The sequence below is a fragment of the Rhipicephalus microplus genome, chromosome 1 (genome assembly GCF_043290135.1).
Source record: "Rhipicephalus microplus isolate Deutch F79 chromosome 1, USDA_Rmic, whole genome shotgun sequence".
NCBI classification, from domain to species: Eukaryota; Metazoa; Arthropoda; class Arachnida; order Ixodida; family Ixodidae; genus Rhipicephalus; species Rhipicephalus microplus.
The window spans coordinates 60,936,144-60,956,795 of NC_134700.1; the positions used below are offsets into that span (position 1 = coordinate 60,936,144).

Consider the following 20,652-nt stretch of genomic DNA (forward strand, 5'->3'; position numbering starts at 1 on the left):
CGATGTAAATTCTGGCAACATCGATAAAGTCACTGCATATCAACTGCGGCAGCTCACCAGATATCACGTCGTGTAAACGAGTGCTTGGTCGCTGGTTCTTAGTCCACGACAACCGCAAGCATGTACTTGAGCGGTATAACCGTTTGAAGAGTTTCACGCCTAAACAAGATTACATGTAATGCCATAGTAACGATATTGGGATGAACTTTTATCGCCTGAGGATTTTTACCATGCACCTAAATACTTTTAGGTGGCCGCGTGTTCTTTTGTTGCGCGCCACAACATGGCTCCGGGAGAGAGGCACTTAAAAAAAAATGTGACATCAATGCTTATGAGCTACCTACCTCAGCTCGGTATGCTAAGTGGAAGAGAAATGACATCGCGTGTCACGCTTTCGCTATACTTCAAGGCATTGGTGATGGTGAGACTTAACGCAATAAATTTGTAATATCTTTGTTTACTAAATCGTGCAGTAGTTCTTGGCGCGTATCCGGGCGAATTGCGTCCCCCAGTTTATAATCTTACAAGTATGCCACAGAAAACTGCTGCAGATACAGGTACACCATTCATTATCTGCTCTCCAACAGCTGCTGCAGTTCGCTGCAGCCAGGCGAAAACTGGTGGCGGTCCAGAAGACGTGCCACCTCTGAACGAATTTGAGACTCTCGTGGCGAACGCGCTGGACCCGGAAGCGATTTCCGGAATCTCTGGCAGCATGGATATAGGTGCCCCGAGTGCAGGTATGAATGCCAACAGGTGTGCCTGTATATACAGCTAGACAGCGCGCTTGCACGGCGGTCTCAGTAATGCGGAGATGAACGTATGTCGTTATAGCTAAAAATTAAAATAATAATGGTTCTTTTATACTCGTAACCTTCTCGCAGCAGCTCGTGTTGAAAAATGTTTAAAAACAAGTCAAGAAAGTTCTAATGTGCCCGAACTTTTAGGCGGTTGCAGCAAGAATTCAAATAACTATTATACAAGAAAATTTTGCAAAGAAATTACACATGCAAAAGAGCAGTATATAAATTGCATACAAACAAATAGTGAAAAGAACACTGAAACTAGGTGCAACAGCGGGTGTATTCGTAAAAGAAAGCCAATCATGGGCGCCGCATGGATTTTGCCTTCCAGGATGGAAACACTAGTTGCATCGCAGTGGAGCGGGGAGGGAGGTGACATAGCAGTGATGCTGCTAGGGTGTGCTATAAGTACTGGCGCAACATGAGGGGGGAATATGACCATTTTCAAGCCCTCCTCTCCCCCTTCAGACGACACGGAACCTATATGCACAATGAAGAGTACTAAAGGTGCACTCCAACAAAAACATGGGAAAAAAAGCGACGAGAGAACGATTTTATAGCAATGCAGACGATCACTGACAAGAACTCAACAAGGGTAAAAACGGATATCAATCATTGACATTGGGTTTATGATGATCTTATGAACACAACCGCAAACCACCGCATCATTATGAGCCACGCTGCAGCAGAAAGACAGGTAAATTTCTATCACCCGCGATATTTTAGTGTTAGTGGACGCCACACATTACACAGATATCAATAAGCTTCCACCTTTATACGACCGTCGAGGACTGGATCAAAGCCGCGACTCTTGCGTCAGCAACCAAGCAATAAAATTCCTTATTCACAGAAGTAGCCAGAGAGAACATAAAATTTCATTTCGTTCTTGTTGGTATGAAAGGCTGATGGACATTATTCTCACAGTTTCATATGGCTTGACCCTTGGAAGAAGCTATCTTGCATATGTTACACGTTCAGAAGCACTTAAACTTTTATTTTTGTGTTTCGAAAAAACAACAACAGAGCACATATACCTCTGGCAAGGTGAAGCAAGTCGACTGCGTGGGGTGCCTGAAAGCATTGTAATGCAGTACACTAGGTGAAGACACCCTGGACACAAACTGATGACGAGTACAGGGGAAACAGACCTTGTTTAGCGAAACTATACAGTTATGAAGCCTTTGTGTGCAACGCTTGTTGCACACAAAGGCTCTCGCATGAAAACTAATTTTGCATAATGTGCTTGTGCATGAGTTGACCCTAATCCAATGATGTACTTATGTTCTCTTGTTAGATGAACCGCGAGACAATCCCTTCATTGTAGAGCTGTCAATACCAGGGTGAGAATATCTGTTACAAGACTGTTTGAAATACCAAGTATTATAAAAATGATGTCCCAATTTTTCAGACCCAGCAACATGGCATATGAAGAACTCGAAGAAGGTTAGTGGTCCATTTGCCAACCTTTGCTGGTTTTGCTAGTGAAAATATTTGTATGAGCACTGTAGGTAATTGTGTGTTGGCACCTAATAACTGAATATTCTGAGCAAAAAACACACAATAAAGCGGCAGTGTATTGCAAGCATACTTCTCTTTGATCTTTCACTTAGTCATTCACGTGATAGAAGGCATAAATAAATGCACAGAAATTATAGTACTAACAAAGTGAGACACAACTATAGCAAAAGCAATGATAAGCCTTAACAATAAAGAGATGTCCTGCATGTTTGTCAACCACAGCGACATTATTATTTATTTGGCATGGTTGAATAACTTTAAGCAGGTAAGAAGTGAGGGTCCACATTTTATGCAATATCTATAAAACATTGCGAAAATTCATACTCAATTACTCTGCAAGATCGAAAAAATGCCTGTATGCACTGAACCATTTTTTTCATCAAGTTCAACAGTAAGAGGTAGACGACTTACGATTGATGATGTGTGCATATATGAATGTTTGATGCTTCTCGACGAGTTGCACTGTTCAGCATGCTTTACTTTTGGTTTAAATAAAGGGAAAGACTAAGTGAAGAGTTGCACCAATGAAATATCATACAACGCCACTGCAGGCCACCTTTCACAATGACTTGTCAGGGCAGCAGCTTATCTTGCGGCTGGCACACAGGTGCAGGTTGCAGTGTTGCAGCTGAAGGTTTATGTAAAGTAGAAATTGCTGATAGTCTGGTGAATTTATGCACATCATTGTCTCTTTCAGTCTTTCAAGCAGTAATGTTGCATCAAGGAAAACAGCTTTACAAAAATAGTGGTGCACAATAAAAGTAATACTAACTAAAATAATCAAAATGGCCAATGAATATATTTAACCTAGGTAAATATTTTTACATATTAAAAATACCGCATATGTAGCAGGGAGAGGTGCACAACTTTCAAGAAGATTTTTTCATCCACCCTCATTGCAGCTGTCCGCACAAAGGAAAATACACTTTTCCGAACATTCGTCCTGCAAGATTACCTATGTATTGAACTTACGTTACATTGTTTGTCATTGCTGAAAACTAAGACTACAAATGATGTCCCCCCTCCCCACAAGCAGCAGCCTACAGAAAATTAAATATATGAGATTTAAACAACTCGTTCTTCACTGATTGTTGACTCTATTGCATTTTATACTGCAGGCACCTGCGATGCCATCAGAAATGTTCCGTCTAGTGCCGGGTAAGCCTCAAATAATTCAAAATGTGGTACTCTGTATATCAAGTTTTTTTCTGCATCTGGACAGGTTGAGCCAGGAAGACGGGGACAGTGCAACAGGTAAGCACACATAACCATGTATTTTTATTTCCTTTTTAAAACACACAAAGTAGAGCAACCAAAACTTCCTAGAAAAGTTGCTTATTCAGATTTGCAACATATGTCACCCTGCCCGTATCTGTTTACACATACAATATTAAGGAGTAGTAGAAAACACATGTACAGGTGCATGCAGTCTTGAGCAATAGTTTGGAGAATTGTTTTTCTATCCTTGAGACGTGTACATGCTTGTTGCAATCAAGCCATCTGCATGAAGTGCCCATACCTCACTATTCCGCGAAAGCGATGTACACTACGGTCTGTTTGTAAAAGAACACAACAAAGATCCCAGTTCATATTTCTGGCCTTTTAAAAGCAAAAAACAATGCTCATACATAGCACTAGGCTGTCAAAAGTAGTTAAAAATCGCAATCACTGATAATACCATGCAAATCTAAACCCGATGCTCATGCAAGAATGTGAAACCCAGACACATGGAGCACGCAAGCGTTCCCTTTAACAGTGGACTGTCTGTCTATTGTACGAGCAGATAATCTAGCACAAACCTTTTGATTTTACAGTTTGCACACTTTTGTTTGGAACTTCAAAGAATAAAACGAATCATCCAGTCATCATGTACATAATTTATGCATACAGTTAAAGTAACTTTTGGGCACCAAGAAAGATACTGAAGAAATTTAACATGTGCAGGAATGCAAATCTGGCATTGCTGCGGTGGTCTAGTGGCTAAGGTACTCATCTGCTGACCTGCAAGTCTCATGATCGAATCCCGGCTGCGGCAGCTACATTTTCGATAGAAGTGAAAATGCTGTAGGCCCGAGTGTGAAGATTGGGCGCACGTTAGAGAACCCCAGAAGGTCAAAATTTCTGGAGCCCTCCACTACGGTGTTTCTCATAATCATGCCGTTGTTTTGGGACATTAAACCCCACATATCTATCAGAAATGCAAATCGGAGAAAAAATTAGACAAGTTTGTAAATTTTAGAGTGACTGAAAGAAGGTGAAAGCAGCAGTTCACCTAATGAAAAGACACAGAAGCGCATCAGCGGTATTTGCAAATACTCTGGGATACTTGGAATGAATGCAGCACGCATTCTAAGCTTGTGCACGTTGGCCTGGCAAACTCTAAAGTGGGGCAGCTCCAGATGGAGGTTCAGTGAACGAAGAACATTGACAACCGTACTGTTCGCTGCATTCTTTATTTGTGCTGTAATAACTTTAAAAAATCAGTTTATCACTAGTTCAGGCATAGTACTTTGATGACCTGTTGATATAGAAAAGTGCCGATAACCTTAAACATAAATGTGTAATGCTTCCAAGCAATAAATTGCATTACCTTGAGAGGAAAAAAACCATACCCTCTGCAATAATACATCCGCAAACACTTTCTTGGAAAATCCGTTATGTGGAGGGCAACAAAGACTGTCATGCATCATTATTAGGGCACAACACCGTCTGTTATGCATGATCATTGTGTTAAAAAGAAATAAGGAATGTTCACGTTTCACAACGTAGATTTCACTTGGCAGATGCCATTTGAACAATATTTGGTACTCCTAAAGGCATCAACCATGCATTTAGTGACTGTCAAATGGCATATGAACTTTGTGCAACATTAGGTACAAAACATGTTATGTCATTTTAAAATGTAGGTGAGCCACAGCAACGCAGCAGCAGCACTCCACGGCGGCGACAGCAACCACGCAGCTACACAAGTGAGAAGCTATTTACATAGTAACGAGGTTTAGTGGGGTGAACAGTACATGAAAATACATAGTTTGTACATCGAGGTCCATTTTAAGAGAAGACTGGCAGGCAGTGGCATATCATTACATAGGATATAAAGCATAGAAGTGTGCACACAAGGTGGAGACAAATTGTTATTTCACTCTTGTACCCAGTCCAGAGTTTACACAAGATCATTATTGCTGTGCTTATGTTTTCCTTGGCAACCAAGTAAAAAACGAAAAATGACACTCTGCTGGCTTAGCAGTTACTGGGTCGTAGCACCGAGCGTTAAAGTTTTGACTGCTGACAATGACAACTACTCTGAAGCGCTAAATCCACGGCTACTCGAGAACATTGCTTTCAAAATGCAATTAACAATACACACTTCCATATTAAAAAAAAGGATCTACAGCAGGGCGTACTGCACAAAGCTTGAAGTGCATATACACCAGTAGTGAGCATACAAATATAGGTCCTCCAGCTATTTCAATGCACATATCAATCTTAGTAGTACACTGAACAACCCGGCCTGATCACTAATAGTCGTGTTAATCTGTAAATTTTGCCCCCCTTGGAAAATCAGTGGCTAGAGTAGGTGGCTGCTTATCCAAAGGTCGCGGGTGCGATCCCAGCCGCGGCTGTCTCATTTCAATGGAGGAGAAATGGTAAAGATCTGTGTAATGTGCGATGTCCGTGCACGTTGAAAATTATGAGATGATCCTCCATTAGGGTGTCTCAGGTGATCACATCGTTGTTTTTATACGTAAAATCCCACATATTTATCTGTCAATTTTGCTGGAGCCAGAAAGCACATGGCGATGAAGTGCTGGAGGTAGTACCATTACTGGAACGTGGAAAACGTACAAGTAGTAATTAGGGCAGTTGCATGTATGAAAGTGCACAAGTGATACAATTATGTGATAACTTTTTCTCTTCTATTTTCAGAAGAACAAGAACTCTTCGAGCGCATACTCGAAAATCAAAAAAAAAAATTCTCAGAGCTCAAAAGCGCACTGCAAGGGCTTTGGAACGCACTGCAAGGTCTTTGGAAAGAAATTTGCAGGTTAAACTGCACATGCACAGAATTCGTTTTGAAGGAAACAGAGTAGTGCCAAATTACAGTGAAAACAATTAAAATTTTTTAAAGTGAACGTTTTGGCTGTCTTTCATAAGCTGACCAAAAATGAGGTAACATTACCGAAACCAGCTCTGCATCGGCAGATATTTTGTGTTTTCATGTGAAATTGTAATGTGAACGTACCATCCAGCCCTGTGTTGTTTCTCTATTACACCTCTACACTGTAATACACTAAGGAACTCTTTTAACGAATACAAGTCTGAAGCATTTATCAGCACGGTCTCGTTGGTAAACAGGCATAATCTGAGCAGATGCAAGCACCTTCCTTCAATTTCTCACCAAGATCATAAACTTGATTCCTGAAAATTAAGAGTACACAGGAAAAGCAAATTCTTATCTTGCAATAAAATGTTTTAATTAACTGTAATACAAGCAACAAACTACCTTTATTTGTCAGGTTTTCTCAGTGTACTTTGAACTAACGACTGTACTCCATGACCACATGAACAGGTTTAAGAAATAATGTCCTAACATATTCTTTATTTTTGCAAAGTATTGTCCAAGTCCAAATCGATTTATGTTATAGATATGTAGCATAAGCAGCAAACACGCTATGTAGAACAGGCAAACTAACTAAAAAAATTGAAAAAAACACTATTGCAGACTAGGGCAGTAAAACTAGCCCAGACTTGCCACCTAAAACTATGGAAACCACTTCTACTTTTTACATTTAAATCACTAAATACAGCAGTCTTTCGCCAAAATGTAAATTTGTGCTGCATAGCCAATTCGAGATTATCAATACCGAGACTGAAGCCCAAATTTTTGAGTTTGGCAACCGCGTTATGCATAACAACGTAGTTCTAAGCTGTATATTTCTCTTCACTCGTCTTGCGTGACTTTCTTACTTTCCTTCAAGAGACTAAAGGTTGCTATCATAAAATTGGTGCTCAAACTTTCATTTACTGCAGTGAAACATAAAACGAGGCCCCTTTCGCAAAGAATTTTTTTAATAGTTATGAACCTACAGCTGATGTCCATACCAAGGACTAAGCAATGATACAAGCAGTTCATGAGATATCCTAGAAGGATTGATTGGAGGGTAAAAGTTGGTACAAATTTTTAAGGCGAGCACTAACAACCAGTAGGCAGAAGGCAAAAGCAGCACCACAAGTACACACGTAAAACTGTTAGTGAGTGCTGGTGTTATGTAGTCTTTGCCTTATGAACACTAGTCTTTCAGTTGTCACCCGAAGTGTTGAGTATTTGATATCTAATCTCGATGAATGTCAAGAGCAGTGAATGCAGATTGTTTCGAAATTGTGTTAGCTTGCAATTATCCTTTAAATTCACATTCAGCAAAGGGTAATATGCGAGATCAGCCCTAATGCGACAAACAGTTCTCAACAAGTGCCAAAAAGGCATTCAAAGCATTTACCCCTGTGTGTGTGTGTGTGTGTGTGTGTGTGTGTGTGTGTGTGTTTGTGCCCATGTGCGTGCGTGTGTGTGTTAGAGAGAGAGAGAGAAAAATACAGGAGTGCTTAGGTAGCATTATCAACCTGTAGTCTTCATTTTTTGCTACGATCTGACACTGACCTTTAGATTTCATTAGGCCACTGCACCATTCTTCTGGATAAAGTTAATTACTCTAATGAACGATCAAAATTGAACATTTGGAGCTCACTGTACTCTTCAGCTGCCATGTTTTGGAACCATTGAATGAAATACCAGTGCCTGCATCACCACTCTTAAACTAATCTAGGGGCGAATAGTAGCCAAGAAGGAGGCAATTAGGCCACCAAATTTTTTGTGCCTAATGTAGCTACACCTGGTAGCTTGTCTAACATCAAATTGAAGAACAGTATCTTAATATATTACTCTCAAGCCCTTTTGGATGCGACAACCCCATATTGTGGAGGTACTAATTGTACGTCTGCTTTACATAAACGACTAATCGAATGACGAGGTTTAACACAGCTTATCCCTTTAATTCAGCAATGCAGCGCAGAAGGAAAGAAGCAGCAAGGAATGTCTATCACGGTTTCTTTTCCTTACAAACTGTAAACAGCATGGACAAGGTGACGAGACAGAAGTCAGCATCAGCAAGCGCGGAACAAGTGCCTGGCAAAGCAGTAGTTCATATTTCGGCATAGGAAACTATTGTGACCACGTTACCTTTTCTAGCCTACGTTACGGCATTAACTGCTACTTGGAAAATGAAGACAACATGACGAAATAAAGTTTTTTGTATACATATTGTACTATGAAGAAAAACTTCAGCTGCCATACCAACTGCTCAGCCAATGAATGGATGGCCTGAATAACCTGGCGTCGCACAACAATCCCAGCTGCTGTGTCTTCTTGCAGACACGGTAGTTCAGGGTCATCCCCTTCCTCGTCCAAGAAAGGGTCATCTAAGAAGAAAACATAAACACACACATTATCTATCTATCTATCCATCTATCTATCTATCTATCTATCTATCTTTCTATCTATCTATCTATCTATCTATCTATCTATCTATTTATCTATCTATCTATCTATCTATCTATCCATCGATCAATCTATCTATCTATCTATCTATCTATCTATCTATCTATCTATTTATCTATCTATCTATCTATCTATCTATCTACCTCTCTCTGCCTGCCTGCCTGCCTGTCTCAAGAAGGAGCATGAAAAAAGGAACTTATTTCCATAAAAAAACACATTCAACAAATCTAAAAATGACAAAACGAATCTGTGAAAGTGAGGTGATAACTCTTCATGCGGGAAAACAGCAATCTCATTGAGAGTGTACAACGATTCGGTGCTAAAAGCAAGTTGCTAGTACAGAAGAAAATTTTTTTTAATTCCAATTAGTCATTTATGCAGCTCAGCTAAATCATTAGTTCAGAGGCATGCTTTTGGTAGCATTTATGGCGAGAGAAAGTAGACAGACCACACATGCGAAGTAATAAAATCCTGCTTCATGAACAATGGGAAAGTTTTCCAAATATAGGTGTGAATGCACCAGCTATCATCAGAGCCTCATTTCTCACACCAGCTGCACAGATGCACTGAAGTTACTCAATGTTAGATCACCTACTTGCTACTAGTAGCTGAGAAAGCTTTTTCATGTACACTTGAGCACACCATGGCATTCGAGTGCCAATTCAAAGATACTGACAGCTAGAGAAATTCTGAGTGCACAAAAAGGAGCATTCATTATACCCACAACTTTTTTGCACAGAACTACAGTGTTGTCCTGAGTAGTGTGGCAGGGTCAATGATATGCGATGCTTCCAATCATTTCCCTTGTGCACAACACTAAGCAAACAAAAAGTGCAACTTTATAGCTAAATTGGCAAGTGCATATCTTGCTTCAACTTAACAATACTCGTGCTATGATAAAAGCTCATTTTAGTGAAGTAGGAGGTGAAGCTTTCCACAACAATGTCCTGAAAAAGTTTCCGAACTACCGCTTGGCTCAATCCTTGTGAGAATGATTCAAGGAAATGTAACAAGCCCTGCCGTGGTGGTCTAGTGGCTAAGGTACTCGGCTGCTGACCCGTAGGGCGCGGGTTCAAATCCCGGCTGCGGCGGCTGCATTTCCGATGGAGGCAGAAATGTTGTAGGCCCGTGTGCTCAGATTTAGATGCACGTTAAAGAACCCCAGGTGGTCTAAATTTCCGGAGCCCTCCACTACGGCGTCTCTCATAATCATATAGTGGTTTTGGGACGTTAAACCCCACATATCAATCAATCAAATTAAGGAAATGTAACAAGAAGTTAGAGATGTTAAATATTTTGCAGTGCAACTGCCCACACTATGGGATCTCTATGCACAAGCTGAGGCAGACCATGATGTTCGTTGTTGTCTGTATTTATGGTTATATTTACACATGTGCTTGCACTCACTGGTCTGCTTAGGGCGTGTTTGCGCTACAGCGACCCAACGCTGACACGACCCCACCGCAGACGATCGGCTGAGCTACCCACCGACAATGGCACCTGACAATCTGGTCACACTGAGCCGAAAACAACAACGCTTCGAAAGACAGCCCGTTGTCGTCGTGTAACATGATGGCAGAGCGAAAACACCAGCAAAGCGTATTAGCAGACTTGTCGCCCACAGATTGTTAGAAGATCGATTGTCGAGCAAAAACTTGCCTGTGTTGGTCGATCTAACAACTAAGATAGAGATCTTAGGCAGAGGTAGAAGGCCTCACACACTACTTAAAGGTGTTCTCCAACACTATTGAACAAGCTATTTTTATTTGTGGTTTGCAGAGACCGATAGGTGGAAATAATTTTTACATAGGTCTAAGTGCCAATATTATTTGATTTAGTACTTTAATTACGCAACAAACTACACATCGCTGCCGACCTTACTGCCACGTAGCGGCGCTCGCCTGAACTTTGCGGGTGGAAATGACACTAGAAGGTTGCTGCCATATGATTGTATAAATGTGACGCTAGAAGCGATCGTGATTTAAGAACAAACTGAGGTTACTAATCTGTATCATTTTTCTTCTCTGTGCTTTTTCATCAAACCCTGTACTCGGCTGCTGACCCGCAGGTCGCGGGTTCGAATCCCGGCTGCGGCGGCTGCATTTCCGATGGAGGCGGAAATGTTGTAGGCCCGTGTGCTCAGATTTGGGTGCACGTTAAAGAACCCCAGGTGGTCGAAATTTCCGGAGCCCTCCACTACGGCGTCTCTCATAATCATATGGTGGTTTTGGGACGTTAAACCCCACATATCAATCAATCAATCATCAAACCCTGAACAGACGCAACCACAATAAAAAAGATCACGGTAACTACAAAGCATGACAGAGATGCTGGCTGCCATTTCGGCACTGGATTTTAAGGTTGTGCGGGTCAGATGTCCATACGAAGCACCTCTTTTTCTTTCTTCCCTCTTCTTGCTTTCTTGAGTATACGGGCTATCTGTTTCTGCACATGCACTGTAGAAGAAGTGCAGTGCACCATTGTTTGTTGGGCGGCTAATCTAACAGCACGCGAAGGCTCTACAGTACTTCACTGTCCTGGTTCCACAAGTGCCTTTCTTAGAATAGGAGAAAGTGACTTGGGATATCGTAAAAAACAGCAGTAAACGCCTCGGTTCGACACAGAAGCTCTCACTCACGCTCTGGCAAGCTATGCGTGAGGCAAGACATCAATTATGGTAGCAATAAGGTCAACATTACTTTGAAAAAGAAAAAAGAAACAAGCAACAGTGGGGTGCGAAGTTCCCCTGAGTAGGCGCTTCCAGCTTATTTAGTTGGGGTAGCCTTCCGAAGACGCGGGTAAATGAAATGCGGTCAAGTGACCCTGTGAAAATCGAGTTGAGGGTCTACACTCTGGTTTTTGTATTTTGAATTTTCTAAGTCAAATAACTTGCTGCATTAGTGTGTACTTCAGTGTACACAACACATGTATAAAACATAAGGGGTTGAATAGTGTTGGAGGGCTCCTTTAATGGTCATCCTGCGCACTCCACAAAAGTCATTCCTTCGCTTTGTCTTTGTCTTTCCCGACCCCCCGGCCCCTCACCCCAAAAGGGACAATGGCAATGCCCGGAGGATGGCTGGAAATGAGAAGCAGTCGCAAATTTTTTGTGCAAATTTAGTAGGTGTCACTGCGTGTGCCCCCCAGTGTGACTCCAATTGAGAATTGGCCAACTAAAGGCTGTGGGCATAACAAGGCCTGAACGGAGCCTCCGTGAGACCATAGGCGGACTGTTTGTGTCGTTGCAGTGTGCACAATCAGCCGATCTAAATAAGTGTGGAGTTGCTCTATTGTAGACACGCCTTTTTACATAGAACCTATACTATTACGGTGTCCACATTTGCACCTGAATTTCCAGTGACAATTTACTGCTCCAAGTATGAATGTTTTGAAAATGATAGCAGTGCAGAAAATAAATGTTTCATGTCTTGCTCGCCCCATACTTAAAAAAGGAAATCATTTTAGACACCACAGCATGAATTGTTTTTTGTCATTTGCAAAGCAAGGCAGCAAGGATCTATAAGCATTATAATCGCAAGTAATGATACATGAAATAACATTTGCTAAAGGAGAATGCTGCATGAATGTTCAGCTTGCAGCCAACCAGTGTTTCAGACCTGACCATTGAATAAAATACACACAGCCAAGCGGAAGTTTTTCTCTTGTTACCCACACTAGTGCACTCATGTGAACCTTATAACTCGTGTACAAAATTTTACTTGCGTATTGCTCACAGACCAGATTGGTATAAGGAGTGCTTTGCAAAAGACCATACAACTGTTTGCAAAAGACTGCTAGCTACAAAATTTGTACAGGTATGGATGGCTGAACACTTTCAAGCGTCTGTTTCATTACCGGAACATGTAAAAAAAATGGCAGGAAGGAGATGATAGAAGCTTTTAATGAAAAAAATCTGTAAATGAGGTTTCTGTCGAACCTAATAATTCACAAGTTCACTCCTCTTCCTCAAGGATAAAACAGAACTTCGACGAAGACAAGTTTGTTGGTCGGCTCAACACAATTCCTGTTAACAGATTTTATACATAACTGCAACACATGTTTGTTGTGAAGCAAAACCTTGCACATTGTCTTCTAACTAGTATCTTAATATCACGCTTTAAGGTGCTCCAGAAGCTTTGTGCCGAAAAAAACGAGCATGTTTTCTGTGCATACTTTAATGATGCATTTACTAATGCAACCTTCACAGACTAAGTTATGACAGTAATTGTCAGCATGGATTGTCAGCATGGACACCGACACCATTTTGCTTATCCTAATAAACATTACAAAGATTTCCCCCTACAAAAGCTTTCAAACTGCATACTTTTAGCAAAGCTAAGAAATTGTGGAGCTCACAGTGGTGTGCCTGAGTTTGGTGAAAAATCACAATGCTTTATACAGGAAACAGTATATGAAAAATAATCTGCTCATAGGAACATGTTTCCGTGAAATTAGGGAACTGTCACATCTGGTAATTTTGCCTTTTTATAAATCTGATATAAAATAATAATAATCTAATCATAATCATATTTAGGGTTTAAGATCTCAAGACAGATATATCAACATGTGATATACAATAATGCATCGCTCAGGATAAATCTACCATCCAGCACTCATTTAGGATGCATCAACATCACACTGTACACGGTCTTCCACTATGTGGCTCTCAATGCAGTGCGACTACCAGGACAGGAAAATTTTGTGAAGGACCCTCCTCCTTGGAGCAACACTGACGTACTGACAAGCCTAAAGAAACTTGTATAAAAAAGCAATGATACATGGAACCGCTGTTCCTGTGCTACGCGTTTTAGCAGCCACACTCTCGTTTGAATTTACTATGCATGTGCAGTACAACCATTCTTCTCCAAACCTTCACTATTATCTAATGGTAGTAATACTCGCAGCATTTGTTTTTAGAGTTCAGGTATGTAGAAACTTCAAAACATTTACACAGAGGAACTGGCAAACCATGTCCGGTAGTTAGAGCAAGCTCGATGTTTTCTGAAAGAACCAAGCTGTGAAGTAGGAGCTGGCCACACTGACAGTGAACTTTTCATTATAAGGAATGAAATATCTACTTCTGCACATCTTTGAAGCTTGAGCAAGACCACTTTCTCGAACAGCACGGCACTTGGCAATTGCTAGAGCAGCTGTTGTCTCAATATTTCTTCTACCCAAGCAGCTGTTCTGCAAAACATGTTAATAAAGCTACTACAGCCACAGCAATCACTTACCATCAGTAAAGCTGAAGTCAATGCCATGTCGGACACACATGTTGTGCAGCATGGTGCATGCCACCACTATTTTGGTGCACATCAGCGGACTGTACTGTAGAGCACCCCAGACTGGTGCAGGCATCTGAAGCGTCCCTTTAGAACCCCGAAGGTCCTCTCAATGACTTGCCTCGTTCGAGTGTGGGCCGAGTTGTACTGCTCCTCGGCAGGGCCAACCGGAGACCTTATAGGGGTGAGCAGCCATGGCTCTAAAGCATACCCAGAGTCACCTTAACAGAGGAGCAAGGGTGTACTCATGTCACAGGGCCGAAATGAACAAAAACCTAAAGATATCACATATAGCCTGAAAACATGTACGCTGCAAAAATGCCAAAGGAAATAGTTCGCAGAATTATGGAACACAGGCAAATTGCACTATTACTTCATTTTAATGGCATCAGGTTTGAATTGCAACTGACTTCAAAGCAGTGGCAAACAGCAAAATGTACATATGTATGTGCACACCCCCACAAACAAACACACCCACACACACACACACACACACACACATACATACATATATAAATATATATATATATATGCACATGCAGAAGAATAACTTCGATTGCCGCAAGGTTACAAGTATGAAAGTAGACGTGCTTTCACATAGCTGTTTATTCAGCCAACGTTTCGACACGTCTAAATGCCGGCTGAATATACAGTTGTTATATGAAAGCGCATCTACTTTTCTATTTGTATACACATCGTACTTGTATACTATATATATATATATATAGAGAGAGAGAGAGAGAGAGAGAGAGAGAAAGAGAGAGAGACAGGCTTGCAAGCACAGCGAAGGACAACAGGAACCGTAAAGTTTCAAATACTAACGTTTGCCATTCCTGTTCATATTAAATTAAACGGGAGCAATCACTGCATAAACATTTGTCCTTGTCTTGTATACATGATAACGAGAGTACAATTAACACCCTTGTGTGAGAACACTGCAAACAGTTACTATTAAAACATTTTAAAAGAAGTCCAGGAGGCAAGCACAGGAAATGCTTTCCTGTTTTTTCGCAAGTATATCTTTCCAAAGAAATTACCTAGTAACCAGCCGTGGGGCAATTCCCGTCTCTGAAAGCACCTTCGAAGGTCACAGTCGGCCCAGATGAAGCTGTCGTGGGTGCTGCCGGGCCATTTCGATGTCAGCTGGGTAATGACACCCTCAGCATCGCAGATCGCTTGTACATTGATTGTGTACAGGCCTTTTCGGTTCCTGTACAAGTGTTCCTGGCCCTTAGGAGGCTTGATTTGCACATGAGCGCCATTAATGCATCCAAGGACCTTGGGAAACCCAGCTATCTGCGAAAAGGCTAAAATAAACATGAATGAACAGCAATTGACAGTGCTGCTAAGACATATTAGCCAGTAAGGTAATGACATCATTTCGTCAAGGCCACCTATACATTTGAGCACCTTGAAACACTGTGAAATACCCCACAAGCTCTGCATGTCGGTATGTTTCGTAAAGAAGTGAGCTGAGACATCTCACAAATGATTAGGTTCTCGAGATGGCGAGCAAGGCAGTGTGTGATAAAGACATAAAAATTTTGCTGCATGACCATGCATTCTGGTGACATATTGGTGCTGCCACCGAGATAACGTTGCATGCAACTAGTGACCTGAAATCAAAATAATTTGTAAAAACAGCTTCGTGAGTCCAGGAACTTTAACTACATAAAATACTTTCCCGAAGACTGTGACCTTCTTAGTGAACAGAAAGGTTCCAATTAAACTGGGAAAACCAAGCTTACGGCAAACAACAAAAAATTGCTCAACAATGTAAGCTGTAGAAACTTCTCCCTCGTGTAGCAGAATATTCTGCAAATTATTACTGGTACCAAGATGCGTGGTAGCCTAGTAGAAGCATTCAAGATATTTGCACTGGTTAACATTAAATCTGCCACACTAACAAAACACTGTAGTCGTTATGACACTACACGTCATGCAACAACATTAGTTGACAAAGTTCAACTCACCGATGGCCGTAGCATTAGCAGCCCTTATTGTCGTCGGGAAGCGTATGTGCTCCGCAGCCAGCGAGCACAGGGCGTCAGTTACTTGTGCCACAATGCGCGACGCACTCGATTGGCTCACGCCAACCGTGTCCCCTACCATAGACTGAAAACTGCCACTTGCGTAAAAGCGCAAAGCGAGCAGCACTTGCACATCCACCGGTAAGGCGCGAGACCGCGCCGTAGGCTGCTGCAGTCGAGGCTCTAGTGTCGTACAAAGGGCCCGAATATGTTCCCTCGGGAACCTGTAGTAACGGAGGTGCTGGTCTGGAACCTCGTCCAAGGCTAGGCGCCGGTGGAAGGTGCGCTCTCTCCGGAGGGAAGGTTGCCGCTGACCAGCGTTGGCTGCCAGGACGTACTCCATTGTTCGGATAGCTTAGGTCAAGGGTAATAGCTGCCGATGCACCCATATTTATAGCAGAACGCATAGGTTTGTGACATCCGGTTCCGCTCATCGCGATGCTGGGATTACCATAGCAACCAGGAAGCAAAGAGTTGACACAAAAAGCTACGTCGAATTCTTGTAGTTCGCATAAAGCATCTCGGCAACTTTGTAGCAATATAAATCTGCAATCGCTAGTCTGAAGACACGCAGCCGTAAACACCGTTGAGCTATTGACCTGCTGTCACACAGCCTCCGCACAGGCCTCGGATGTGTTAGTACAGAACAAGCGTTCCACTGAGCTTCGCTGCTCTATCGAAAAAAACGCTTTCTTCGAGTACGAGTACAAAAAAATTAATAAAAGGAGCGCAATGCTGAAGCCGGAATCAAATAAACAGCGTAGTTTAGGAGTTACAGCCATTTTTCATGATCAGTCAAGGAACTTGCCCAAGCGATTCCGATGCCAAATATCACACTGCACCTGAACAAAGTACTCCGGAAGGCGATGTGTACGTGCGCCCAGCGGTCTTCAAACACACCTTGAAAGCTCCGTAAAGAAGTCGGCTACGACGATGCACTGGCACCTATTTCCTCTCCAAAAACAGGCCAAAGCAGGCGTTTCACGCTCCACCGCTCACCAAGAGACACTGCCGTCGGTTTTCACACAACTTGGACGCTCCGAAGACACATAGGAATTCCCAACACAGCGATAAGCAACGGAGTTCACAATACAGCGACAATAGAAGCGCATTGCTGAAACCGGAAAGCAATAAACAGCCTCGCTTATGAGTTACAGCAACTCTTCAGAATAACTCAAGTTACGTGACCGAAGAATTCGATGCCAGATGAACAAATTACTCCGGAAGGCGATGCGAACGAGCTGTCAGCCATATTGAAACACACTTTGAAGCATCTTGGAAGGCCCCGTAAAGAAGTCGGCTACGACGAAGCGCTGGCGCCTTCTTCCTCACCACAAACACGTTGAGGCACACATTTCACGTTTCACCGTTCACCGAAAGACACTGCCGTCGGTTTTCGCACGGCCTGCACAACCCGGAAGGCCAACGGAATCCACAGTACAGCGACTGGCACCCGCGGGAATGACCCCCCGCACTTGTTCAGGTCGCCATGTTGTTCTTAGAAATTGCGCAGCAGGGGTAGGCGCTAAAATAACTTGGAAAAAGCACTTGCGCGATTTTCCGACCAAGACAAAATATGCTTTTATGTGAGAGGGGAAAGATATGACGAACAGGACAGGAATGCCTGATGAAACAAGTGTTCTGTAACGTCATAAAGTGGCCTGTTGTTGAGACTACCACTTGTCAACCAATCACAAGCTGCGCCTCACGACTTAGCTGTCGTCTGCTCCCGTTTGTCGTCTGCTTCAATGGGAGCACGCATGGAGAGTTTCGGCTGTTTCACCGTCGTCACAAAATGGCTTCCAGGACAAGTGGTCTCTGATTCGCACAAAACATGTGTCAGTGTCTGGCACCACATTTTACAGACATTCTAACGCGAAGGTAAAAGATTTTTTTTTATTGCCAAAGAGACGAGTTCAGCCAAAGTTTGCTCGAGAATTGTGAGGCTTTGCACATTTCCGCTGTTATTTAAAATTACTAAGGTAGTTTTATCCTGACTGCTTGCCATACTAACGCATCCAACTTCAGTTTTCAAAGAGTTAACGCGGAAAAGCTTCATTTGCTTGCAGTTTTATGCATCAACACGAACACCCCTCATACGCTTTCATTTACAAAGTACGCACCCCTTCCAGATCGTCTAAAAGTGCATAAACAGCTGATTTCACAGATCGTGATCATTGGACAGTTATATCCAATCAAAGTATATGAAAGTGCAACCACAGAATAGGCTTTATGAATGGCTAACTATAAAAGTTTCTCCCACTCCGATATCCAATAGCATCAAGGTAGTGTGCTCTTCTCAAACTCTTTGGTGGTAATCTCAACCAATCGGGCAGACATCACAAGTTGTACATTTTATTGGAAGATTTGGAACGCACCACAACAACATAAAAAAACATTTTGACCATATACCGCGCTGCTTTCAAGTTCACCAACCATTCACACCGCACTTTGGTTTTCATCCAACCACTTGTCTTTGCGTGTATTAATATACGCCCCTGACGCCTAATAGAATTCCTTAATTACTGCGGTGCCAACCTTATTGGATGATTTTGATTGCCAATTCTGTCCATTGCATCCGAGGGAAACAACAAATGAACTGAAAGCACCGGCATAAACCAAAATGCACCAGTAATCATCAGGCAGCCTTACATGGCCATCAGGGAACTCAAAATCAGCCACGGCACCCATGTATCCCGCCGCGGCTGCAATTTCTAAGCAGCCACATTGTTCCTAAGAGTGGTCCGGACCACTCTTAGAATTTTCTCTCAGCCATGCTGTTTTTACGCACAATTTTGCTTCGTGAATCCACTTACGAGCACTTTTCGGTGACGTAAGCAAATATAGCAACTGCATCACCATCGCTGGCATGTTCCCGGGTAGTCACAGCGCTCTTTATTTGCAGCGGCCGATGTGAGAACGATGGCCTCTTACGACGTTTTTTTCATTTCGGGAATCGACTTATGCAACAAAATTTCTCTTGCGCAAAAATGTTTTCGTAAGTGAGTTTTGTGAATCCGGGCCCAGTTTCCGAAGCAGCTCGGTATGCGGAAGAATGTCGGCGATCAGCTCGCACCCTTACAACAAAAGAACAAGGGCTAAAGAAATTTTGTCACGACGATGGACGGTCCAACTATTAGTTTTCGCCCAAATCTCTCGTTTGGCTGTGGGTGCCTCCCAGTGCTGCTCCTTGTACCTCTACAAAGTTCGTCAGCAGGTACCATAGACCTCATCAACTACCTCATCGAACCCCTCACGGCCACTGTGTACCTGCGTCGCCGAGGCCGCGTAATCGTACATGTGGATCGTCTGAAACCGTATCACGAGTCACTTGTCCACACGACACCTTAGAACACTTACTTGGCTCCGTCTTCAGCGAGGGGGAAATATATAATGAAGTATTGGGTCATGCAAAGCTCGGCAAACACATTGTCAGTGCTAAGCATGAGATGCTCGGCGCGGACGTTGTCACTGATTTCGCTGGATAGGCCTACGCTCCTACCTGGTCTCAAATAACAGTTCTGACTGCCTCAGTTCCTTATATATATATATATATATATATATATATATATATATATATATATATATATATATATATATATATATATATGAGATCTAACAGGCACTATTGCCAAGAAACAAGAAATGTATAGGGTATAGTGGAAGTTATTATAATCAATGTAATGTAAAAAACAAGAAAGAAAAGTGCAGCGAACGCATTATTTGAAGGTCGTAGAGAGAAAGACTTTGTCACGATCACTCAGGAGAATGCGTTGAGCTTCATGACGCAAACAGACGTGGCGAAGAAGGATATCGGCAACCCAGATGGTATAGAAGCACTTTCTGCGTATTGGGTAAGGTGGTCGACGGCCGTGCCAATCCAGCGATTCCCATTAGATGATATAAGAAAAGGGCTAGACAAGTTGATTCCAACGACTTCAAAGGGTGAGGCGGGTTGTGGAATAGGTTGCATTAAGCCAGCCGGAGCAGTTGTTGGTCGTTTTCGCCGTTCGCAACGAACACATGAGGCAACGTACTTAGCGACGGGTGAAGAGAGGCCAGGCCAAAAACAACGAATTGGTATTTTGTCGTAAGTATTGTGATAGCCTAGATGAGCAGCGGTTGGATCATCACTAAAGGCCTCCAGAACTTTACGCTTCAGAGAACGTCGAATGATGGGTACCCACTTGTTCCCATCGATGTGGTAAATGTAGCGGTATAAAGCACCATCGACAAGCCTAAATTGTTTAAGTTGTTGACGGAGTGTGGTGTTTGGAGGTGTAGTAAAGCCGGTCAAGCGGTCAACAATGGTGCGGCAGTATGGGTCAACACATCGTTTTGAAAAAAGGACGGATAGGATGGCAGGTGATGAATTTAACGCTGCGATTGGAGAGGTGCTGTCGTTTTGGAGTATCGATGGTGAGTGGCTTCCGCTGGGCAAAAGACAGCGCGATATAGCATCAACA

General features: G+C 42.5%; 1 protein-coding gene and 1 long non-coding RNA gene across 2 annotated transcripts in view; one reads left to right on the forward strand and one right to left on the reverse strand.

Annotated features, from left to right (window-relative positions):
• LOC119178007 (putative nuclease HARBI1) overlaps positions 1-19,671 on the reverse strand; it is a 123,089-nt gene extending 103,418 nt beyond the window's left edge. The window contains 5 exon segments of the mRNA XM_075872647.1: positions 8,671-8,795; positions 14,109-14,216; positions 14,219-14,377; positions 15,194-15,463; positions 16,130-19,671. Coding sequence (XP_075728762.1) covers positions 8,671-8,795; positions 14,109-14,216; positions 14,219-14,377; positions 15,194-15,463; positions 16,130-16,529 — 1,062 coding nt within the window. The 5' untranslated portion in view covers positions 16,530-19,671.
• Positions 5,228-6,454, forward strand: LOC142769634 (uncharacterized). Its single transcript, XR_012885835.1, has 2 exons — positions 5,228-5,290; positions 6,249-6,454. It is a non-coding gene; the product is annotated as an uncharacterized LOC142769634 (long non-coding RNA).
• Positions 19,672-20,652: the final 981 nt, after the last annotated feature.